The 19,175-nt window shown below is 44.3% G+C and overlaps 1 protein-coding gene across 4 annotated transcripts in view; it reads left to right on the forward strand.

Moving 5' to 3' along the window:
* PPP4R4 (protein phosphatase 4 regulatory subunit 4) overlaps positions 1-19,175 on the forward strand; it is a 1,921,930-nt gene that overhangs the window by 1,556,064 nt on the left and 346,691 nt on the right. For all 4 annotated transcript variants that reach the window (XR_013600947.1, XM_078660096.1, XM_078660097.1 and 1 more), the window contains exon 22: positions 17,700-17,774. Coding sequence is in view for 3 of the 4 variants with exons in the window: in XM_078660096.1 (XP_078516222.1) it covers positions 17,700-17,774 (75 nt within the window). In the remaining variant the exon portion in view is untranslated. The remainder of the gene's footprint in view (positions 1-17,699; positions 17,775-19,175) is intronic.

The raw sequence follows: 19,175 nt of genomic DNA on the forward strand, positions 1-19,175 counted from the left end.
ATCATTTAGTGTCCCATTTCACCAATAAGATTGACACCATATACCGCTCCTTTGGGAAAAAACAGAGGATATGTATGACAGGCAGGCTCCTAAGGCAATCCCTGGCTCAACGAGCCTAAATAATTTTCCCATTATCACTGGAGAACAGGTGGGTGCTTTATTGGCTAAGGCCAAGTCAGGGTGGATTTTAGACCCACTGACACCTAGGGCTGTGAAGGTGCTTGCCCCTATCCTGGCATATACTTTGGCAGACATATGTAATATTTCCTTAGCTACGGCTATCTTTCCTCATAATTGGAAGGTATCGCGTGTAAAACCTCTGCTGAAAAAGGCACTAGCAGACCCTACAGACGCGCTAAACTATAGACCTATTTCTCTTCTTCCATGTTGGTCCAAAATCATGGAAACAATAATAAATCGACACCTCTCTAATTATTTAGAAGAGAATAAGATACTGGAACCCTCTCTGTCAAGTTTTCGTGCATCTGATAGCATGGAAGCCGTCTTGCTCGAAGTCACGATTACCATAAGTACGTCGCTCGACGGGGACTCTCCAGCTATGTTGGGGCTGCTGGACCTGTCGGCTGCTTTCGACACCATCTCACACAGTATTCTGCTAAACAGGCTGCAAGAGATTGGTGTCGGAGGCTTAGCCCTTAAATGGTTTCAGAGTTATCTCTCTGATAGAACTCAATCTGTCCAATTAGGGTGCCATGTGTCATCTCCAGCTGCAGTGGACAAGGGGGTACTGCAGGGCTCTATATTGAGTTCCACATTATTTAATCTATATGTTGCCCCACTGGCCTCAATCATCAGGAACTGTGGGTTTGAAACTATATCTTACGCTGATGACACGCAGCTGATTGTACACATAGAGAGAGATCTGGCCGAAACGAAAGCAAAGTTTTTCAGGTGTATAATTAATATAGCAGATTGGATAAAGAGAAACTTTCTACAACTGAATTCCGCTAAAACCGAGATACTCTTGTTTGGCAAGGCTGTGGACCTGTGGTCCCCAGACTGGTGGCCATCACAACTAGGAGAGGCCCCCTGCCTGAGAAGCTGGGCGAAGAACCTGGGGATAAAGATAGATAATCAGCTCTCAATAGAGTAACAGGTGAAGACTCTTGCAGCCTCCTGCTTTGGGACTATGCGGATGTTGAGAAAGATTTTCTCATGGATCCCGCTCAGCGCTAGAAAGACTCTCATCATTGCGCTGTTAATCAGTCACCTTGATTATGGAAATTCTTTATTGCTAGGAATCAGGGAGAACCTTGTATCCAAACTACAGGTTGTGCAAAATACAGCTGCCCGCCTCGCCCTCGCTAAGCCAGCCCGAACCCCCTCTTTGCCTCTTTTACGCCAACTACATTGGCTTCCAGTTAAGAAACAGACGACCTTTATGATGTTATGTTTGGTCTTTAGGGCCCTGCATGGTCTGGGTCTGGCTTATCTGACCAACAAACTAAAATGGTATCAACCTACACGTCCGATTAGATCTAGTAATCGGAAGCTGCTGTGCTGCCTCAGATTCAGCAAGACAAAGATGGGGGGTCGTTACTTTTCCCATCTGGCCCCAAACTATGAAATGGCCTCCCTGAACAAATCCGGGAATGTCCGAACCTGTCCCAATTCAAAAGACTGCTTAAAACATGGCTTTTTTAAGCTGCTCCTCACAGACCACCCCAGTCGTTTTCTCCAGCGCCGAGAGATTCTCTTGGGGATGATTCGTGTGTGATAAAAATGACCTAAATAAAGGGCAGTGCGGTGTGAGCGTTGAATTAAGTATTTTGCCTGGCAAAAGGAGTGCCTTGTGCGGAGCCCCCAAATTATGCCCGCATCTAAGGGGTGTGGCCCCTGCATCATGGGCTTCAGCATGGACAAGTGTCTTGTTGATAGTAAGCGATTTCACCGGTTGCAGGACTTAGCGTTGCCCGCTTCCTTGTCCGTACCGCATCTCACCTGTGTAACATGCTGACTGCATGCTCATTGCGTGCGGTGTCTGATACACACTTTGCGACCCTCAGAGGTAGAGCGCATCTGTAGTAGTGCTTCATTCTACCTCGTGTTGTACTACTGAACTTGCGGCTGTGTGTGAGGGACCAGATTGACTGGTGCAACTCTTATGATCGCGTGCCAAATGTTGTGTCTCATTCCACAGAGGTATGGGGAACCTGAATGTGGGTTGATTGTAACTGGATTGTCTGGTGCGACTCATTTCATTAGACATTAGCCGTTGTGCCTCATTTCCAGGGAGGTAGGGCATACCCAACTTTTAGTTAATTTTGAGCAAATTGTTTGGTGCAAACTCGTATCATCATGCACCAAACGTGCATTCTTCACAGGGAGGAACGGAGAACCCGACGGGTGGCTCATTGGGATCGGATTTGGATCAATGTGTACCAGACATTGTGTAGGACTTCCTGTGTAGTATGGGTACAGCAGCAACCCATGCTCTGAGTGTTCCATCTTGCCCTCAGTGTGGCAAATCAGTTGCCCTCTTTTCACCCAGCTTGGCTACTTCGTGTTGCCAGGTACTATCACCCGGATTGGGCCTGGGTGGTGAGAGTAAGTGACTGGGCTGAGGAAGACTTCTGACAGTAATCTTTGCAGAACTGGGCTGGTGCCGGAAGGCGTAATGAGTGGCCTCTTGATTTAACTTGGACAGCCTCTAGCCCATTTCTGCTCTGCTAAAAGTGGGTGACCTTCCTGAGTGGTGGCCAACCATCCCTCATTTGTCAACTGTTGCCTGGTTAACCTGATAGTTACTCCAGCCTTCTCCCCTGGGCCCTTGACAAAGTATGACTCCGGCCTTAAACTGGCCTGGTAAGGGGTGATTTTCTTTTACTCTAAGCTGTGGGCAGGGCAGTGGGGGGTAACTGAGAGGTGTTGGATGGGTTGTGCCATGAGGTCCACATTAACTTATCAACTGACCTTCCAAATATAATATTCACTGTGTTACTGTGCTGAGTGCGTATGTGCGAGTGTGCTTTATATGGATTTGCCGATATCCTTTGCACTGCATTACAGTCCTGTGTGAGTGTGGGAGAATGTGCTGCATGAGAACAGCCTGCTAATAGTTACACCGCATGGCAATGTTGATTTGCTGGTTTGTTTAATTAACTACTGAATCCTCCATTTTGATATTTGTTTTACCCATGCAACCTTGGCCCACAGTGCTGCTGAAAAGTTTTATTTATTCTTGTGTGTATACATTTATGAAATCGTAGTGAACTGGGGCGCACCCTAAAAAGGTGTGGATTTAAATTTTTATTTGCCAGGATGGGACCAGTTCTGACAACATATCGCACCACATAAGGGTTTGTTGTGATATAGGATTTTTCCATGGTGTGCATATTAATGATGCACAAACATCTAGGAGTACAACAGCACAAAGAATCTACGAGGACTATTCAGAAAATTAAACATTGCTACAGTGATCTTATGTTAACCTTGTAAACTAGTAAGTGTTTCCCCTACTGCAGTATCACTCCTGCCTTTCATTGAGTCACTTATGTAGTTTTTTCCACCCAGTGAGGAAGATACCAAATATATTTCCTTTTCTCAAAACTAGGATTTGGGTTGAAACACCACTCTTGTTGGGACCTTTTGTCTTCATAAAACATATCTGAATGTCATTAAGGTTTTCCTACCTTTTTTCTGTGGAAAAATGTAAATGTTCCCTTCTTCCAGACTTGTGTCTTTACCGTCTGTTTAAAGTCTATCAGCATGTATGCACTTTTCTACGTGTCCAAACTGTGGCGATAACATATTAAGAAAAGAAGATCAAGTTTATGTGCTCTTCCGGACTTTCACACCTTTATGCACCCTGGCATTTTCTTGTAAATTTCAAACAGGAGACTGAATGGGAAAGAAGGTATGCACCTAAGGGCTACGAGAGAGGAAATAGACAAAACAAAGTAATCTACCACTATTATTACTGGACCTTCGTAGTGAGTGACAATAGCATCTTCTCTCTGATTCTTGAGGATGCCAGAACTGTCAATCAGGGTTAACATTAATTAGATCTAGTTCTCATCATTCAACCTCATCATATTCAACATCAAGACATTCTTGTATTTTGATGTTCAGAGGGTCAACATCGAATTATCCTCCAAAGATGAAAGTGTATTCATCATAGACATTCTCCTCTTCTTTGACCAGTAAATACTCTCATTCGGCTGGAAAACCCAAGAATAAAAAAAAACACCTTTGACATCAGCATAGTATCCTATGACTTGAGATTATACCATTGTCTTACCATCTTCAGAAGATGACTCCACTTTCCAGGTTCCGTTGATCACAGCGGTGTCTCTTCTCAGATGATACAGATTCTTGCCAATTCAATTGAGGTGCTCAGTCACTGGTCTGATGATTCTCTCCAAGGACACCAGTTGCTCCAGGAGCAAGCTTCTGTCAGAAAAGGGAATAAATCCTTACACCACTCTCAAGGAGTGCAACAAGACGATCAGCTTAAAGGAGAGATTAAAAGTAAATGGCCATATATGTGGATCTACAGAGAAAATCTGCGAGTCCAAGAAGGGCAGAGCACTGTAGAGTTTTTATACCACATTCGGACACTTTGAGTCTTCTATCACTAGCACACCCTAGTCCCTTACTTTTCCAGAATGTATCCCAATAACGATGTTTATGAATTGACAATCTTACTTAATTCCATGAGGTGTCTAAAAGAGCAGCAAGTAAGCTCAGTATTTTGGGCCAGATGTATGACCAATTGCTTTTGCAACTCGCGAAAAATTGTGAGTCCCAATTTGCGAGTGGCAGAAGCAAATGTACAACAGTGTCAGAGACTTTGTTAATGATTCCCAATGGGGTCGCAAAAAGCGACGCTCATGAATATTAATGAGCCACTCGCAATTTGTGACCTCATTGGGAATGGCTGGCCCTCCCAGGGATGGTGGCCTGCATTTTTTTTAAAAAATGCAGCCCGTTTTCCTTCCCGTATGCGAATGCTTTACCACCTACTTGAAGTAAGTGTTAAATTGAGACTGTTTTGCGACTGCAATCGCAGTCACAAAACAATCATACATAGGGCTCAGGCTCACTAGGGATCCCCTTGAAACGCCCCTTCCTAAAAGAGAGTCGCAAATCCTAATTAGCAAGGCGCGAATAGATTGTGACTCGTTAATTAGGGTTTGTACATGAACATTAGGTATTTTTGTATGCGCAAACGGGTCGCAAACTTATTTGCACATGCAAAAATACTTTGTACATTTGGCCCTTAGATTAAAATACCTGAAGTTCACAGTCTTAGACTCATGGCCTAATCACGACTTTGGTGGTGTGGGAGCGAGCCGCCACACCACCGCCCCACTCCCACACCACATAAGCCGACCGTCCACCAGTTTAGGAGTTTTATCCTGGACTGGCAGGCGGACCTTTGGCAGTTCCAAGCAGTGAGCCTTAGAAAGGCACTGCAATGGTAACGCCAAAGCATGTTCCTGCAGGGACTAGGGGTACATGCAGACAAGGGGCACACATGTGCACCCCCTCCCCCCTTCATTCATCCCCTGATCCTGGGGCAACCCTTAGTTTCCTCACTGCCACACTTTTCATGGTGGGCTCACCGCCATGAAAACTGTGGCGGTGAGTAAACTTCTAATATGCTTGTGTTATTGTCTGAAGTGGGTGCAGTTTGGCTGCTTGTGCACTTATCCAATAGGAGCAATGCCTTTTCCGAATTGCATATTGCAGGTCTCATTCAAGATAGGCATAGTGGGCAAAAGAGATGGACTTGAATGTGGCCCCAGCTCTTCCCAGTTGCTTAGATTGATTTATGAATGCAACTTATCACTTTTTTGTTTTTTTAGTAGATTTATAGAATGAACACTGTGTGTCCCAGACTATAGAAGGCAACATTATTTTCTGTGATTCAAAGCAGGGCAATAATAATTTCCAGTGCAGAATACTTATTTTTGAAAAGAGGTCCACTTCCAGAGATTTTCTGAAATGCATTGCGATTGTAGCAGATTTTCTGTAATGCAAGGAGGAGACAATGAACTCATCAAGGGTTAGTCTCCTCTAAGGTTCTTTTTGCAAAAGTATCTCCTTCAGAGGAAAAGTGTATTCATATATAGCTGAAATTTCAACAACTTCAGCTGATTGAGTTTACTTGAGTAAAAGCACACTGCACAAGACCTTTTTAAGAATATCTAGAGGGTCAGTACAATGGGATCTTGAAATCACAAGACCCTGATGTCCCCAAAGCAATACAGTTGCTTTAGTGGTACTTGGCGCAGTTCCTCTGCAACATTTCCAGACTTCATTTGTGATAAAGACAGGTGCATAACTACACGGCCGGCGAGCCTGCATGGGACATTAACTGCTCCAAGTATAAATGGTCCCTCACAGCATGTGGCTATCCCATACATATGCCAGAGGTCAATTCTTCTGAAATCATTTTCAATCCTGTTACTCTGTTATCAGAGAGCACCAACACTATAACTCATATAAACAAGCATTTACAATGCAATAGGTCTCGCAGCATTAAAGTTTGAGTTACTGGCATTGTAAATGACAATTTTTTTTTAATGTGCAATTGGTATATAAACATTGTTTGTGAATGGTTAGCTGTTGCTTATGCTAAGCAAAGTTGGCAGTAATATAGAGTGCTAGTCTTGCTTGTTATAAGCATGCTGATTTAAAGCGCTCTGATACCTGCGGGTAAAGTTTGCGCTATATAAAAGTGAAAACTAATAAATACATTTAAAAAAAGTCTACCTGTACCAGGTCCGTTCTTATTCTGCGATGCCACATATCTTTGGGTCCCTGTAATTATTAACTGCACCCGGCTGTGGGAAACCTCCATGGCAGGAACAACGTGTTGGGGCCGACACGGGCAATGTAGCCACTGTCCTGTGGCTGCACCGCGGGGTAACAGTGTAGGGGCAGGAAGGCAGGCAGTTGGTAGTGCTGTGCCATAGCAGTGTAGTTCTCTGTGTATGCTGGGCATGGGGTTGCTATTGGCTGACAAGAAGTGGTGAGGATGTGCTGGTTCGGTGTGCCTGCTACCTGATCTTGGGCGGGCGACAGGTAAAAAAAATACATGTTTTGGGTTGAAAGTGACAGAGCAGCACGGCACTATTCGCACTTTCCACCACTATCCCTCTAGTTGCGTTTTACTAATCAAAAAGTTGTTAATCTACAAAGTTTCACTCCAAATGTCTGCTATTGCAACAGTCAGCAGATCGAAGCCAAGTGCGGAACAGACGAAATTAAAATTAACCTGGTTTCTGCAGTGATATGCCATGACTCCCGGGTTTGCCCAAAGCTAGTCTTTCTAATGTTAAGAAAAGCACGATTCAAATATGAAACTGAAGCGCACACACATGCTGGAACAGTTTTGCTAGCTTACGATATGCTAATACGTTTAGTGGTGTAACTACTGCAAATGTTACAGCCAAACTCAGTTTGCTCATACTTAAAATGAACTGGACTAAACTAGCAGATTATAAAAGTATCTAAAAGAATGCTCATGAACTGGCGCTTTGTGTTCTTATCTGGTAACCATATCCATACGTCATTGGAAGTCCTAAAGCAGTAGGTTTTGTTATTGTGTTACTGTGACAATAATCGCAGGCAAATTGCAGCCCTACGCCTTTGTCTATGCTCTGTCCCGGCTTCAAAAATTTGGTCATACTGAGCGTTTCGAGGCAAACCTTTAGCATCACAAGTGCTACACAAGTGGCATAAGAGTTCCTTTATTTAATCTTGCGCTAGTTCTCTATGCAGCACCGCCTTTCGCCACTCAAGGTCTGCTCTCCTCAGCCGCCCCGGTGCCTCTCACCTCTCAGGCCGAGAGGCATCTCCCATTTTCTCTGTCTATCCACAATCATATTTCCTGGAGTACCCCTCCATTATACTCTATTATAGCCATTGTTACCTCCTGCCCCACACCGCTCTTTTTCTACCAGTATCAAGGTTTGCCCTCTGCCACACCGGCAGGCGGTTCGGGCCCCGGTCGGCCTCTCACTCTGGTCGCAGCTTCTGACGCCGCCTGTCTCGCTCCACTCGATGCAATACCATGTCTCTGTATGTCTGAGCTTGTGTGTGTGTGTGTGTGTGTGTGTGTGTGTGTGTGTGTGCATGTATGTGCGCTCGTGTGTGTGCATGCAGGTGTCTGTGTGTGCGCTTGTGTGTGTGTGCCTGCGTGTGTCTCTCTGTATGTGCGCTCGTGTGTGTGTGTGCGTGTGTGTGCGAAGCGAAAGCAGGGGGGTGTGGCTGTGTGTGTATGCGAGAAGTGCATGAGGCTTTCAAGGGAGACAGGAGATGGTGAACGTGCTCGTGACCTGATCCGATTCAGGCATGCTGCACGTGCCCATCTCTTGTCTCCTTGTAAGCAGAGCTGCCGACTATAGGTCTCGCTGAGAGACAGGGCTTCGCCCTGTGTTGCAGGTGCGAGACCTAAACACATGGATGGACATGATAAAGGCTACTCCTCCAAGACACTTAGACAAAATGACATTCAGTTCTGGTGGGGGACATTTGAATCCTGCTTAATCGTCTTGCAGTTGTACAGAACACAGGCAGGCACAATAATCCACCCTCTGGCAGGACAGCATAGATGGGCCTTAAACAGAAAAGTGCTATGAGAAATCTGTGCATTTTAGGGACAATAAGACATTGATCTTGTTTTTTTTTAAAAGCACATAAAAGGCCACTACTCCTGCTCCAGCTACCTTGGACCAACGTTCCTTAGGTAATACTGCTGATTCCCAAAGTGATTGTCACATTCAGACAAAGCAATTCCGAGGTCACTCTAGTCGTGGTACCCTGAACTTCCTGTTTTCCCTTGACTAAAGAGGGGCTTCTTTCCAGGCCAAATCTGCTGTCCTGGTTTTTGTGCAGGATATTTCATCCCAGTTCGCTTTCTCTGAACTTTACTGCTTGATGTCTGACAATTGCATTATTGTGCAGGAAGCAAAATCCCCTCCACCGGAGCATCAAATGTATTCAAGGTAGATTCTGTATATGGCATTTCTGTAAACAGCCATCTTTTCTCGTACTTCCAGTAATTAAAGATTTCTTGGTAGGTTTACTGAACGTGTTCTCTCCTGTAACAAAACTAATTCCGTCATGGGAATAGAATAATTTCCTTCAGAAATTAATGGGTGCCCCTTTTTTTGCCACTGCGCAATGCTGATTCGCAAAAGCCTACTTTTTTTGATTGATACTACATGTAATAAAGGTAAGTGAAGTTCAGGGCCATGCAAAAAAACTGTTCATGGTTTCGCATTGTAATAAAGGGTTCCTAAGGCGTTAACTTTCCTTTCTTTCTACTTTAATTTCAGATTTACACAGTAATTAAACTATTTCAATCATTCCACTCTGGCGAAAAGGGTTTTATCTAAACGTAATGTTAAATGGACTTTGCACTGTGCGCTAGAGAAGACTGAAAATATCATCTTCTAAATAAGACGTAGCAAGATGGATCATTTCATATGTTTGTAGTTTATAAAAAAGCTAATAAGTCGTTGCCTTGGAACATGATGGCTGACTATACAGAATGGATGATGGCTGCAGCGTATATGATGAGGAAAGTTACTATCCTAGAGATTTATCAATTAGCCATAGCGAGATTGGCCTATACCTTTGCTAAGCAGCATTGTATTGACGCAGACTCCAAGATAGAGATATTTGTGGATTATGCATCTGATAGAGACATCTAGCTGCAGATTCCTTAACATTGGAATTTTACCCAGGTGTCAGGCTGGATCCGGTAATTTTTCAGCAGTCCCTCTGCGCGGCGGGGGACGGCGCCTTACGACTCCATGATGGCGTCAACACCGGTTGTGACATCAGTGGACTCATATAAGTTCCCTTTGGCAGGCGGATTTCTGTTTCTTCTTTTCCGCACTGTAACATGGATCTGGAGAAGCGGTTTCTCAGGCCGTTTTTCTGGCGTACTTTTTGTCTGTTGGGCACAGTGTGCCTTTTTCCCATGTCATCAGGCTTTAAGCCATGTGGGTACTGTACTCTAGAAAAGTCGGCTACAGACCCACATTCCATTGGTATGTGGTATTTGGGAGAACAGCACAAACCAGAGGATTGCGCTCCTGCCAGAAGCTAAAACCAAAGGTGCTCAAGGAACCCCATATGAAACTACTGATGGAATGTCTGTCATGGTCCTTGGAGACTTCACGGCCCGGTCTTCTTCTTACCATGCATTAGCCCATTCACTGGGCCATTCCAGGTGCCAAAGCCGATCTTGGGGATGTCGCTCTCCAGCGACGTCCCAAGTCAAGTGCAGGCATTTAAAGTTGTGGTACTGCCTGACTTAGCTGCTTGGAGACTCTTTCTCCCATGGCTCCTCCCGATCACCAGTTGAGGAAGCCGTACACAACTCGGCCCCAAGTCGCCCCTTATTTCCAGGCACCAATGGCCCAGATGAGGGAGTACTATAACTCTTTCCATCTCATATTTGGGCCCCCACCTTACTCTGGAGCTCCCCTGGGCCCCAAGGAGGTGAGTGGAGTCAATCTGGTGGGTTCGCCTTTGGTGTCTGTTTGGCCATCTGAGTCAATGTGTCGACACCGTCCGACTTCTCTTTAGCACCAGTTCACAGCCCTTCGGGGTCTTCACCTTCGGCGTCTATTCTTGATCAGCTGACTCAGGTATTGACATTGGTGCTGCAGATCGAAGCCACTTCTCTTCCTCCTATCGACGTCAAAGCAACGCTTTCTCATTGCCGATCAGCATTGGGTGCATAGTTGACAGAACAAACTGAGGGGAATGTGGCATTTCCACTTTCTTCTCATTGAGGGACTTCTGGAACTCACCTTGTAGCGGGTGATAGAAGAGATTCTGGGCTGTTTCAGCCCATTTCTGAGGATATTCCATCTCAAGTGAAGGAGATTTGGATATCTGCACTTGTGCAAGTGGGCTGGAGTCTTCCGGAGCCTCAGGGCTACTTTCCCCTCCTAGTCTCCCTATTGAGGGGAATCCCTCTTTTTCAGATAAGTTGAGGAGAGTGGCTGCAGTTTTGGATTTGTCACTGCCTACAGTGTGGAAGTCCAATTACCCTTTGATTGATGTCCTTTACCAAGGTCAGACGGGGTAGGAGCCTGTGCCTCCGTACAATGAGGCCATGTACAACATATTGATGGGAACTTGGGTCAAGCCTGATACAAGGATCTTGGTAGGCCGTGCTATATCTTGCAGGCATCTGCTTGCTACTTGAGACCCAGCTTGTCTCCTAAGACATGCTACCTACCTCAGTCTGGTGGTTCATGCTGCTGCAGCTTCACAGGGTATAGACCCTTCACCTAAGATGACTCCATTGAATAGAGGGTCTGGGAGTTAAGATCCTTGTGGCAAACACATCTTTTCTCTGCTGATAGTTCTGCTTTAAGGTCTGCCAACACAACTTGTGTCCTTGAATGATTTTCTGATGCTTTGTGGGATTCTTTGCAGCCTATGTTGCCCTCCCTTCTGTGTGACCTCCGTTCAGATATTGAGCAGTTGATTAGAGATGGTCAGCAGGCAGCTTAGCTGATAATTAGATTTGGCATGGATACTACTGATTCAGTAGGTAGGGCCACGGCATCCTTGGTGATACTATGGCGTCATGCATGTTTAAGAATGTTAGGTTTCTCAGAGGCTGTTCAGGCTACTTTGGTCAATATGCCCTTTGATGGCACTCATCTTTTTGACACTCAGGCCGACTCTGCATTAAGGCGCTTCCTTGTTAGGCAAAGTGAAACCGAGTCTTAATTAATTTCTCTTTTTATATGTTCTTTACTTTTTTCCCTATATTTGGGTTGAATAGGTGATAAAGGATTTTTAATTTTTTTATTGGACTAGCCTTGTTAGGGCATTGACATGTCTGACTTTTGGTTAAACCGGATTGGTGTTCCTGCAAGGAGTAGATGTTATTGTTTCCATACGGTCTTTAACGGTTTATGTGAAACAAGGACACCTGAGGTATTGTTTAGCTTTTTCTTTTTTCCTCTGAAAATAGGCTTTTAGCTTAGCGGTCATTTGCAGGTGATGTGTCTTCCGGGTAGGAAATTTACCTTTTCACATACTTCATTCAAAGCAGTTCAGTATGATGGTATGCATTACTTTTTACTTGCAGTATTTCTTATAGAGACATTTTACTTGTGCCAATTACAAGACCTTGTATACAGAGTGTATACTTCTTTTTTGCGAAAACTCTGGATTTCCACTTCAGGGTAATTTTGGTCTCCAGCTTTTCCAACGCAGTCCTTTTCAATACTTTAGCCGAGTACACATTTAATTGAATTTAGGTGGTGCACGGATAGCTTCTGCGTTGTATAATTTTTAGGTTATGCTTCCGGATGAGGAGGTCATGCCAGTTTTATTATGTGATGTGTTCCTTGCCTGCATATAAGAATTTTTTCAATGGAAGTGGGATCCCTCTTGCTGGAGGCATCTCAAGGTGTCTGATTTGCATTCTTCCAAATACTTATAGTCTTCGGTTTCTCCATTTTTCAAGGTGATATTTATTTCTATGTACAATTTTGGAACATGTTTGTTCCCGAGCTCTGCTTCTAAGATTATCTGAGATGCAGTGTCTGAATATTTACCTTAGGGCTGTTTACGGCCATGTCTTACATGGTTGGGCAAATTTCTGTTTTATCATAAGAGAAGGTTTGCTTTTTCATCCTTCTTCTCTTTGAGAACATCCTTGATTTTTCCTTATTCTTCAGCATTGATATTATTTATAGTAATTTATTTGCAGGTTGGATGTTCGCTGTCTCTTTGGGGGCATTTCTCTTTCTTCTATTAAGCATTTGTTATTTTCTGTACCTTACAGGCCTTTAAGGGATCATAGTGTGAGCATATTATCTGGTTCTTCGGGTGTCCCTAAAGAGATATATATATATATATATATATATATATATATATATATATATATATATATATATATATATATATACATATATATACATATATATATACATACCCTTGTCTGCCTAACAGTCTGTTAGAAATTGGATATTTGGTTGGTTAGGGCACTAGGGCAAGCGCTTAAGCCAGGCAGAAACCACACCACTCTAATCAGGGCAAGGAACTTACACACTGAAGATAACCCCTGCTCACCCCCTTGGTAGCTTGGCACGAGCAGTCAAGCCTATCCCAGAGGTAGCGTGTAAACCGTTTGCGCAACACACACACACACAGCAGTGACACACTAGGCACACCACAAAAGAAACTCCACACAAGGTTATATAAAAAAATAGTCATTGTATTACTCATAAACACATTATAACTTAATCACATATGTACACTGTGCCACCTGACACAAGGTATTACTTTACAGGGGATTATATACATTCCAGGGCCAATCGGGCCCCTGTCATCACCATTAGAATCACACAAGTAGTGAAAGATAAACACAACCAGTAACTACTAGTAAAGGCACTTAGCATAAACACATTATGCATAAATCACATTAGGAATACATCCTAAATTAGCAGTTCACCACAGGAACACTAGTAAGGTGCACACATCACCTTAGGGCCTTACGCCCCACCAGAACACCAGATGATCCCCAGACCAACTCTCTTTCCTCTGGGCCCCTCTTGTAATGCCCTTGTCCAACTATCAAGGCTCTCCTATCACGAGGCCTCCACTGGCCCGTACTCTAATGGGGGTAAGGGTGCAACTCACCCTGGTCACTCTTAGGTAAAATAAATGTCCCCGTTGTTGAAGCTGCCCGCAATCTGGCAGCGCAGCTGTAAGAAACCGACACCAACAGTGTGCCTGGCCAGCCCCACTCACTGTGGCTTCTCTTTTGTTGTTGCAGCTACCCGCGATCTGGCGGTGTACCTGTAAGCACAGACAGGCACCAACAATGTGCCTTCAATGCTCCACTCAACGGGACTTCACTTTTCCACTGGGCCAATCCGGGGGACGTCATTGCAGAGACGCCGCAAGACTCTGGTCCCTCCTCAGCGTCGGGTGAGCCTGCGAGGCTCTGTCTCCCTCTGGCCAATGCGCGGGGCTCTCCTTGGCCCACCGAAGCCCCGTCCACACTCAGGCACAAGCTTGCCTGACTTCCTGCTCTGGCACTGTTCCTCACGCTCGGCCACGCCTCAGGTCAGTCTCTCCTTGCCTGCCTTATGGTTTTGTACGCTTGGAGTGAGTGGAGCGGGAGCCCTCTTCTCGGGCTCAGGGAAATGTGGCACAAAGTGCCCGTCCCGCCTTCCTCACGGCCAAAGTTGGAGCCCTCTGTCTGGAGCTCTGGAAATTCCACTGGGCTCTCATCATCACCACATGGAGCCCCCCTCATCCAGGCAACAGCCACCTGGCTTTCCGGTCTGTGGCTCTACTGCCACAGTACGACCGAGCCTACCAGCTGCAAATTCGGAGCCCCCCTCCTCGGGCTCCAGGGGACAATGAGAATGGGTGTTAAGTCCCAAGTCTAGAGGGGCCAAGCTGGGCACTGGCAGGCCAACACGTAGGGACCCACGGGTCCCAAGACGGTTCCTCCTCGCCCAGCAGTCCTTCGGCTCCAGGCCGGCACCCAAAGTTCCTCTCCTTTCTGGGGTCACAGCCCCAATATTTATGGTACATGTCTTCTTTGTTCTCCCCCTGACACAGGGCTCTGGGCCCGGTCCAAACCAGTTCTGAGGGGCACTCAAACATTTCTTCACAGTGCACAAGCACCCTCATTGTTAGTGTAGGCTCTGGCCCCAGACACACCACAGGGGGGCTGAGCCTGCATTGTAAAAGGCAGGCACAGACCTATTCTGGGTCAGGGGCTACTCCTCTCAACACTCCAAATGCAGATCAGGTCCATTCAGCCTACTTCTGACTCACCCTGCCCCTCTAGAGACACTGCACCTCCCCAGTCTCTGTCACTTAGAGCCAGACATTCAATACAGAACAGGCAGGCACAAATACACATAGCACACAGAAATGCCAATGTCTAAAAGTGGCATTTCTAAAATAGTGATAATAAATCTGCCAACACCATCACACAGCATTTATTACCACTGTTCCAAACATACCAAAGTTGATCACGCTGCTCCTCATCAGGAATTACCACTGAAACACTTATCAGGGAATCCCCAATGCATTCCTGTGAGAGGGCAGCCTCACAATAGTGAGAACCCAAAATGGCTGTTTGTCACTACCAGGACATACCACACAGTTAAGGCACTTGTCCTACCTTTTACCTACAGTGCACCCTGCCCATAAGGCTAGCTAGGGCCTACCTTTGGGGTAACGGATATGTAGTAAAAGTGGAGTCACAGATGTGGCAGCCACTGTATGTGCCAAGTCACAGCGGCAGTAAACTGAGACAGGTTTGAAAAACTACTGGATATATGAGATACCACTTTACAAGGGACTGATAGGTAAGTTAAATCTGCTAAACAGGAGTAGACCAATCTTACCATGTTTACCTTAGAGAGCACATGCACTATACACTGGACAGCAGTGATAAAGTGCCCAAAGTCCTAAATCCACCAACACCAGGTCAGAAAGAATACCAGGAGGAAGGCAAAAAGTTCAGGGATGACCCTGCAAAAATGGCCAAGTCCAACACAGTCAGATCAGATTAGATGTTGGCTCAAATGGCTTGTGGAAAATTATTCCAACTGGGTTCCCATTTTGGGTAATTTCCTGGGGCTTGGTTCATTTTATTTATTTTGACCTTCAAGGTCAAGTGTGGTCGTAAGTGCTTGCTGCTGGCAAGGGTTCATTTTCATGTAGGTTTTCTTTAGATAGTACCAGCCTCTCTCATTCTCTCTCACTGAATGACTGACTCTCTCCCTGACTGAGTCTCTGACTGACTCACTCTCTCTCACTGACTGACTAACTAACTGACTCTATCACTGACTGACTAACTGACGGACTCTCTCACTGACTGGTATACAGGTACTATTTCCCAACCTTCACCCTCCTGTTATTTATGCCCCTCCATAACGAAAAAAACATAACAAGCAACAATTGGGACAGGCAGATAGAAGTTGCCGGCATTGAATGGACAAAAAAAAACTCAGGACATTATTTAGTGTTAATACTTTTTTAATATGGTTGTTCAGTTGTACATAATGCTTTCTTTGTCATATATAAGGTAACAAAAATGCTTCTGACAATTCTTTATTATAACTTTTCAGGATGCTACAGACTTCTGTACAGCACAGCTTAAAGAAATAGGCAAAGTCAATATCTCTTGCTAAACACTTATAAGGTCTCATAGGCGAGACCTATTGGCTATGCCAATGCTTGTTTTAAGTTAAGAATAGCTAACAAGATGTGGTGGGCTTGTCTGAGATAGCTTTTTGGGATGGAGCTTCGAACTTTGGAAGACAGAAAAATGGCCTTTCCCCATTAAGTCATTTAAAAATAATACAACCGGTTTTGCAGAGGGACTGCTGGGCAACTGGGAGCCAGGGCAGCTTTCTCATTAAGGGCTTAGTATGCATTATCTTGGCTGACGGAAGACCAGCCTAGCTGGCTGGTATTGTACTGTCTGCAGCCTCTGATCCAATCCTTTTGGCAATCCTAAATAGAGGGAATTCGCATAGTCAATGTGAGACATCACTAATGCCATTATTAGCTAGATAATGGCTTCACAGATAAAATATTTCCTCATTTTCGTGATCTTATAAAGTTGAAAGGTACATGAGGGAATCACTGCTCCTGTCTTTAGAGGAAGAACAATTGATGGACAGAATGCAGAACAATGTCATACATTCACCCTAGTATAAACATCTGGGCCTAAATCCATCGTTCCTTTGCTCACATGCCATTCCAGTTAGGACCCAGCCATATGCAAATCAGTCTTGACCCTGCGCCCAATGGGAACAGTCCAGCCTGAACTGCCAGGTCAAGTCCTCCCTGAACTGGAGACAAGCATCCTAGGACCGATTTCAGGCTTTCAGCCCTCATCAGCCAGGATGACTTGACTACAGTGGCATGGAGAGCACGGGACCCACGTCTGGGCATACCCGGCGCACTTACTGCGAGAAAGCAAAAGACACACAATTGATGGACGGAATGCTGAGCCTGTGGTCCCAGGGCACCAGAACTGAGGTCAGTGGGCAATGCTCTTTGATCAGCTGGTCATCAAAATGTGTCTAAGCCTTTCCGCCGAACACACGTTTATCAATGGTAATAGTGAAACTACAGAAGTCAGAAACAAAGATGATTCTAGTAGCACCAGATTGACCTAGACAATGGTGGTACCTGGACCGTCTTCAACTGTCTCTGATGCACTATAAATGATTGACATGCAGACCGGATATTTTGACCAGACTTCTTGGTCAAATCCAACACTAGAGCTTTCATTCATTGAATGTGGCTGCTGGACTCCAGAGATGAGACAATACAGGTATTTTAATATATCGATTAACCATATTGATATAATAAAATTTTCAAAATGTTCTTCCAAAAGATGCTCTCTTGCATTGAAAAATATTCTGTTTCTGTGGTCGAAAACAATGGTCGGCATCCCATTACTTGTCAGGAAGAAGTGATACTTCCATACTTCTAGAATCCGGAATATTTTTTCAGAAATGTGACACGCTGGCACAAAAGAAACTATTCTCCTTATGGTGTGCGCAATGTTTTTTTTTTTAATATTCTCGTTTTTTTTAATATTTACAGAATGATTTTGCACTTTAGCTATTCATGCTTTCAAAGAATTGATCCGGACCACCTGTGAAGACATGATTCATTACTGTCATTGATCTTTGTTTTAGGTAGAGACAGTAAGACAGTATTGGTCAAAAATATTTCAACTGCCGTTGCTGCAACTACTTCTTCGTCTCCAACAGGTACGAGCTAATTATGTATTTTTACTATGTGGTGGGAATTTTCTCTGTGCTCTCTCACATGCCACATACCAGGTTGTCAATGTTTCCTTTTTAATATGCACCCTACGTGTAAGTTGGTGTAGTTATGCTAATATTTTATGGAAAGTAATGGTATATTTTTATCGGACGCTGTAGGGTCCAGAATAGATGCTACACTGACTCAATGTGGGTAATGTGCTGGTGGATTTGTCAAGACCACCCATCAATTTTTCATGTCAGCTACAGGTTGGAAGGGTCAACAACGGGCCCGCACAGTCAAGTAGTTTGCTATTTCAACCAAATATTTTAATTGCAGCACCAAAAGCTCTGTGAGCAATGTTTAGTTGGGGAGCATTGACTTGTTTTGTTACATCACTCCTCTCCAAAGCAATGTTGAAGAGAACCAGACAGTGGAGTAGACTGTTTTTCCATGGGAAGGGTGCAGCTTCACTAATCATGACATTAATTTCGCAAATGTTGTATCCAATTCATTTGAATGGTCATTTGCTTCCATGTTTAGTTGGTCAACAAGGCTGGGACTCATTGGCGCTTGATGTAGCTGTGAGCGGGTGCGGCAGCACTCCACCCCTACCTCCCAAATAGCCATGCTCTAGTTCAAAAGGTGAATGTCCAATAAAGGTGTCTTTAAATTTTTTTTATCTGGTCATTTTTGCTGTGCCTTCAAAGACAGAGGTCAAATGTCTGGGTATTTCAATGGCAAAGTGCTCATATTCTTTTAGCTTGGACATTGCTGTTTACTTGCTTTTCTTTCTCGTACTGCAAAGTGAGAGAACAGTTGTAAATTGAACTATGTGACAATCTTGCTGGGATCAGGGAGTGTGAAGAGCTATAGGATGTCACTTTTCTTCTAACAGAACAATATGTAAATACCTATAAATTAACTGTACAAATATTAAAAAATATACAAGCAGTTAGGAAAGCACAAACGAGGCACATTGTTTGTAATTTTGGATAGTTATGGAAACAAATAGTTTATGAGAATAGAAAAAAGAAGACAATTTACTTGGTCATGTAGAAATGATTAATATTTATGGATGTCTGATTTCTTCAAACATTATCGTTTGTGCACTATGTATATATATTTTAACCAATACACCTGATGTCTCTGCTAATTTAATGGCATTTTGATGGAAAATGACAGTGCATTACGTACACCCTTACCGCTCTCCTGCTGGAGATGGAGGTGGCTAATTTGCTACAATTGTTCTTTGGTGTGATGTTTCGATTTTTCAAAATCCCTATGCCTTCAGTGGTGTAACATTGATGGCTACAGCCCTATGCTGAAAATTGTTCCAGCACCACTGCTGCGAGCTCCGCTTCAGGACTGGCACTGTTATTCCATAGATAATTGATAAGTTGGTA

Source organism: Lissotriton helveticus, chromosome 9 (genome assembly GCF_964261635.1).
Source record: "Lissotriton helveticus chromosome 9, aLisHel1.1, whole genome shotgun sequence".
Lineage (NCBI taxonomy): Eukaryota > Metazoa > Chordata > Amphibia > Caudata > Salamandridae > Lissotriton > Lissotriton helveticus.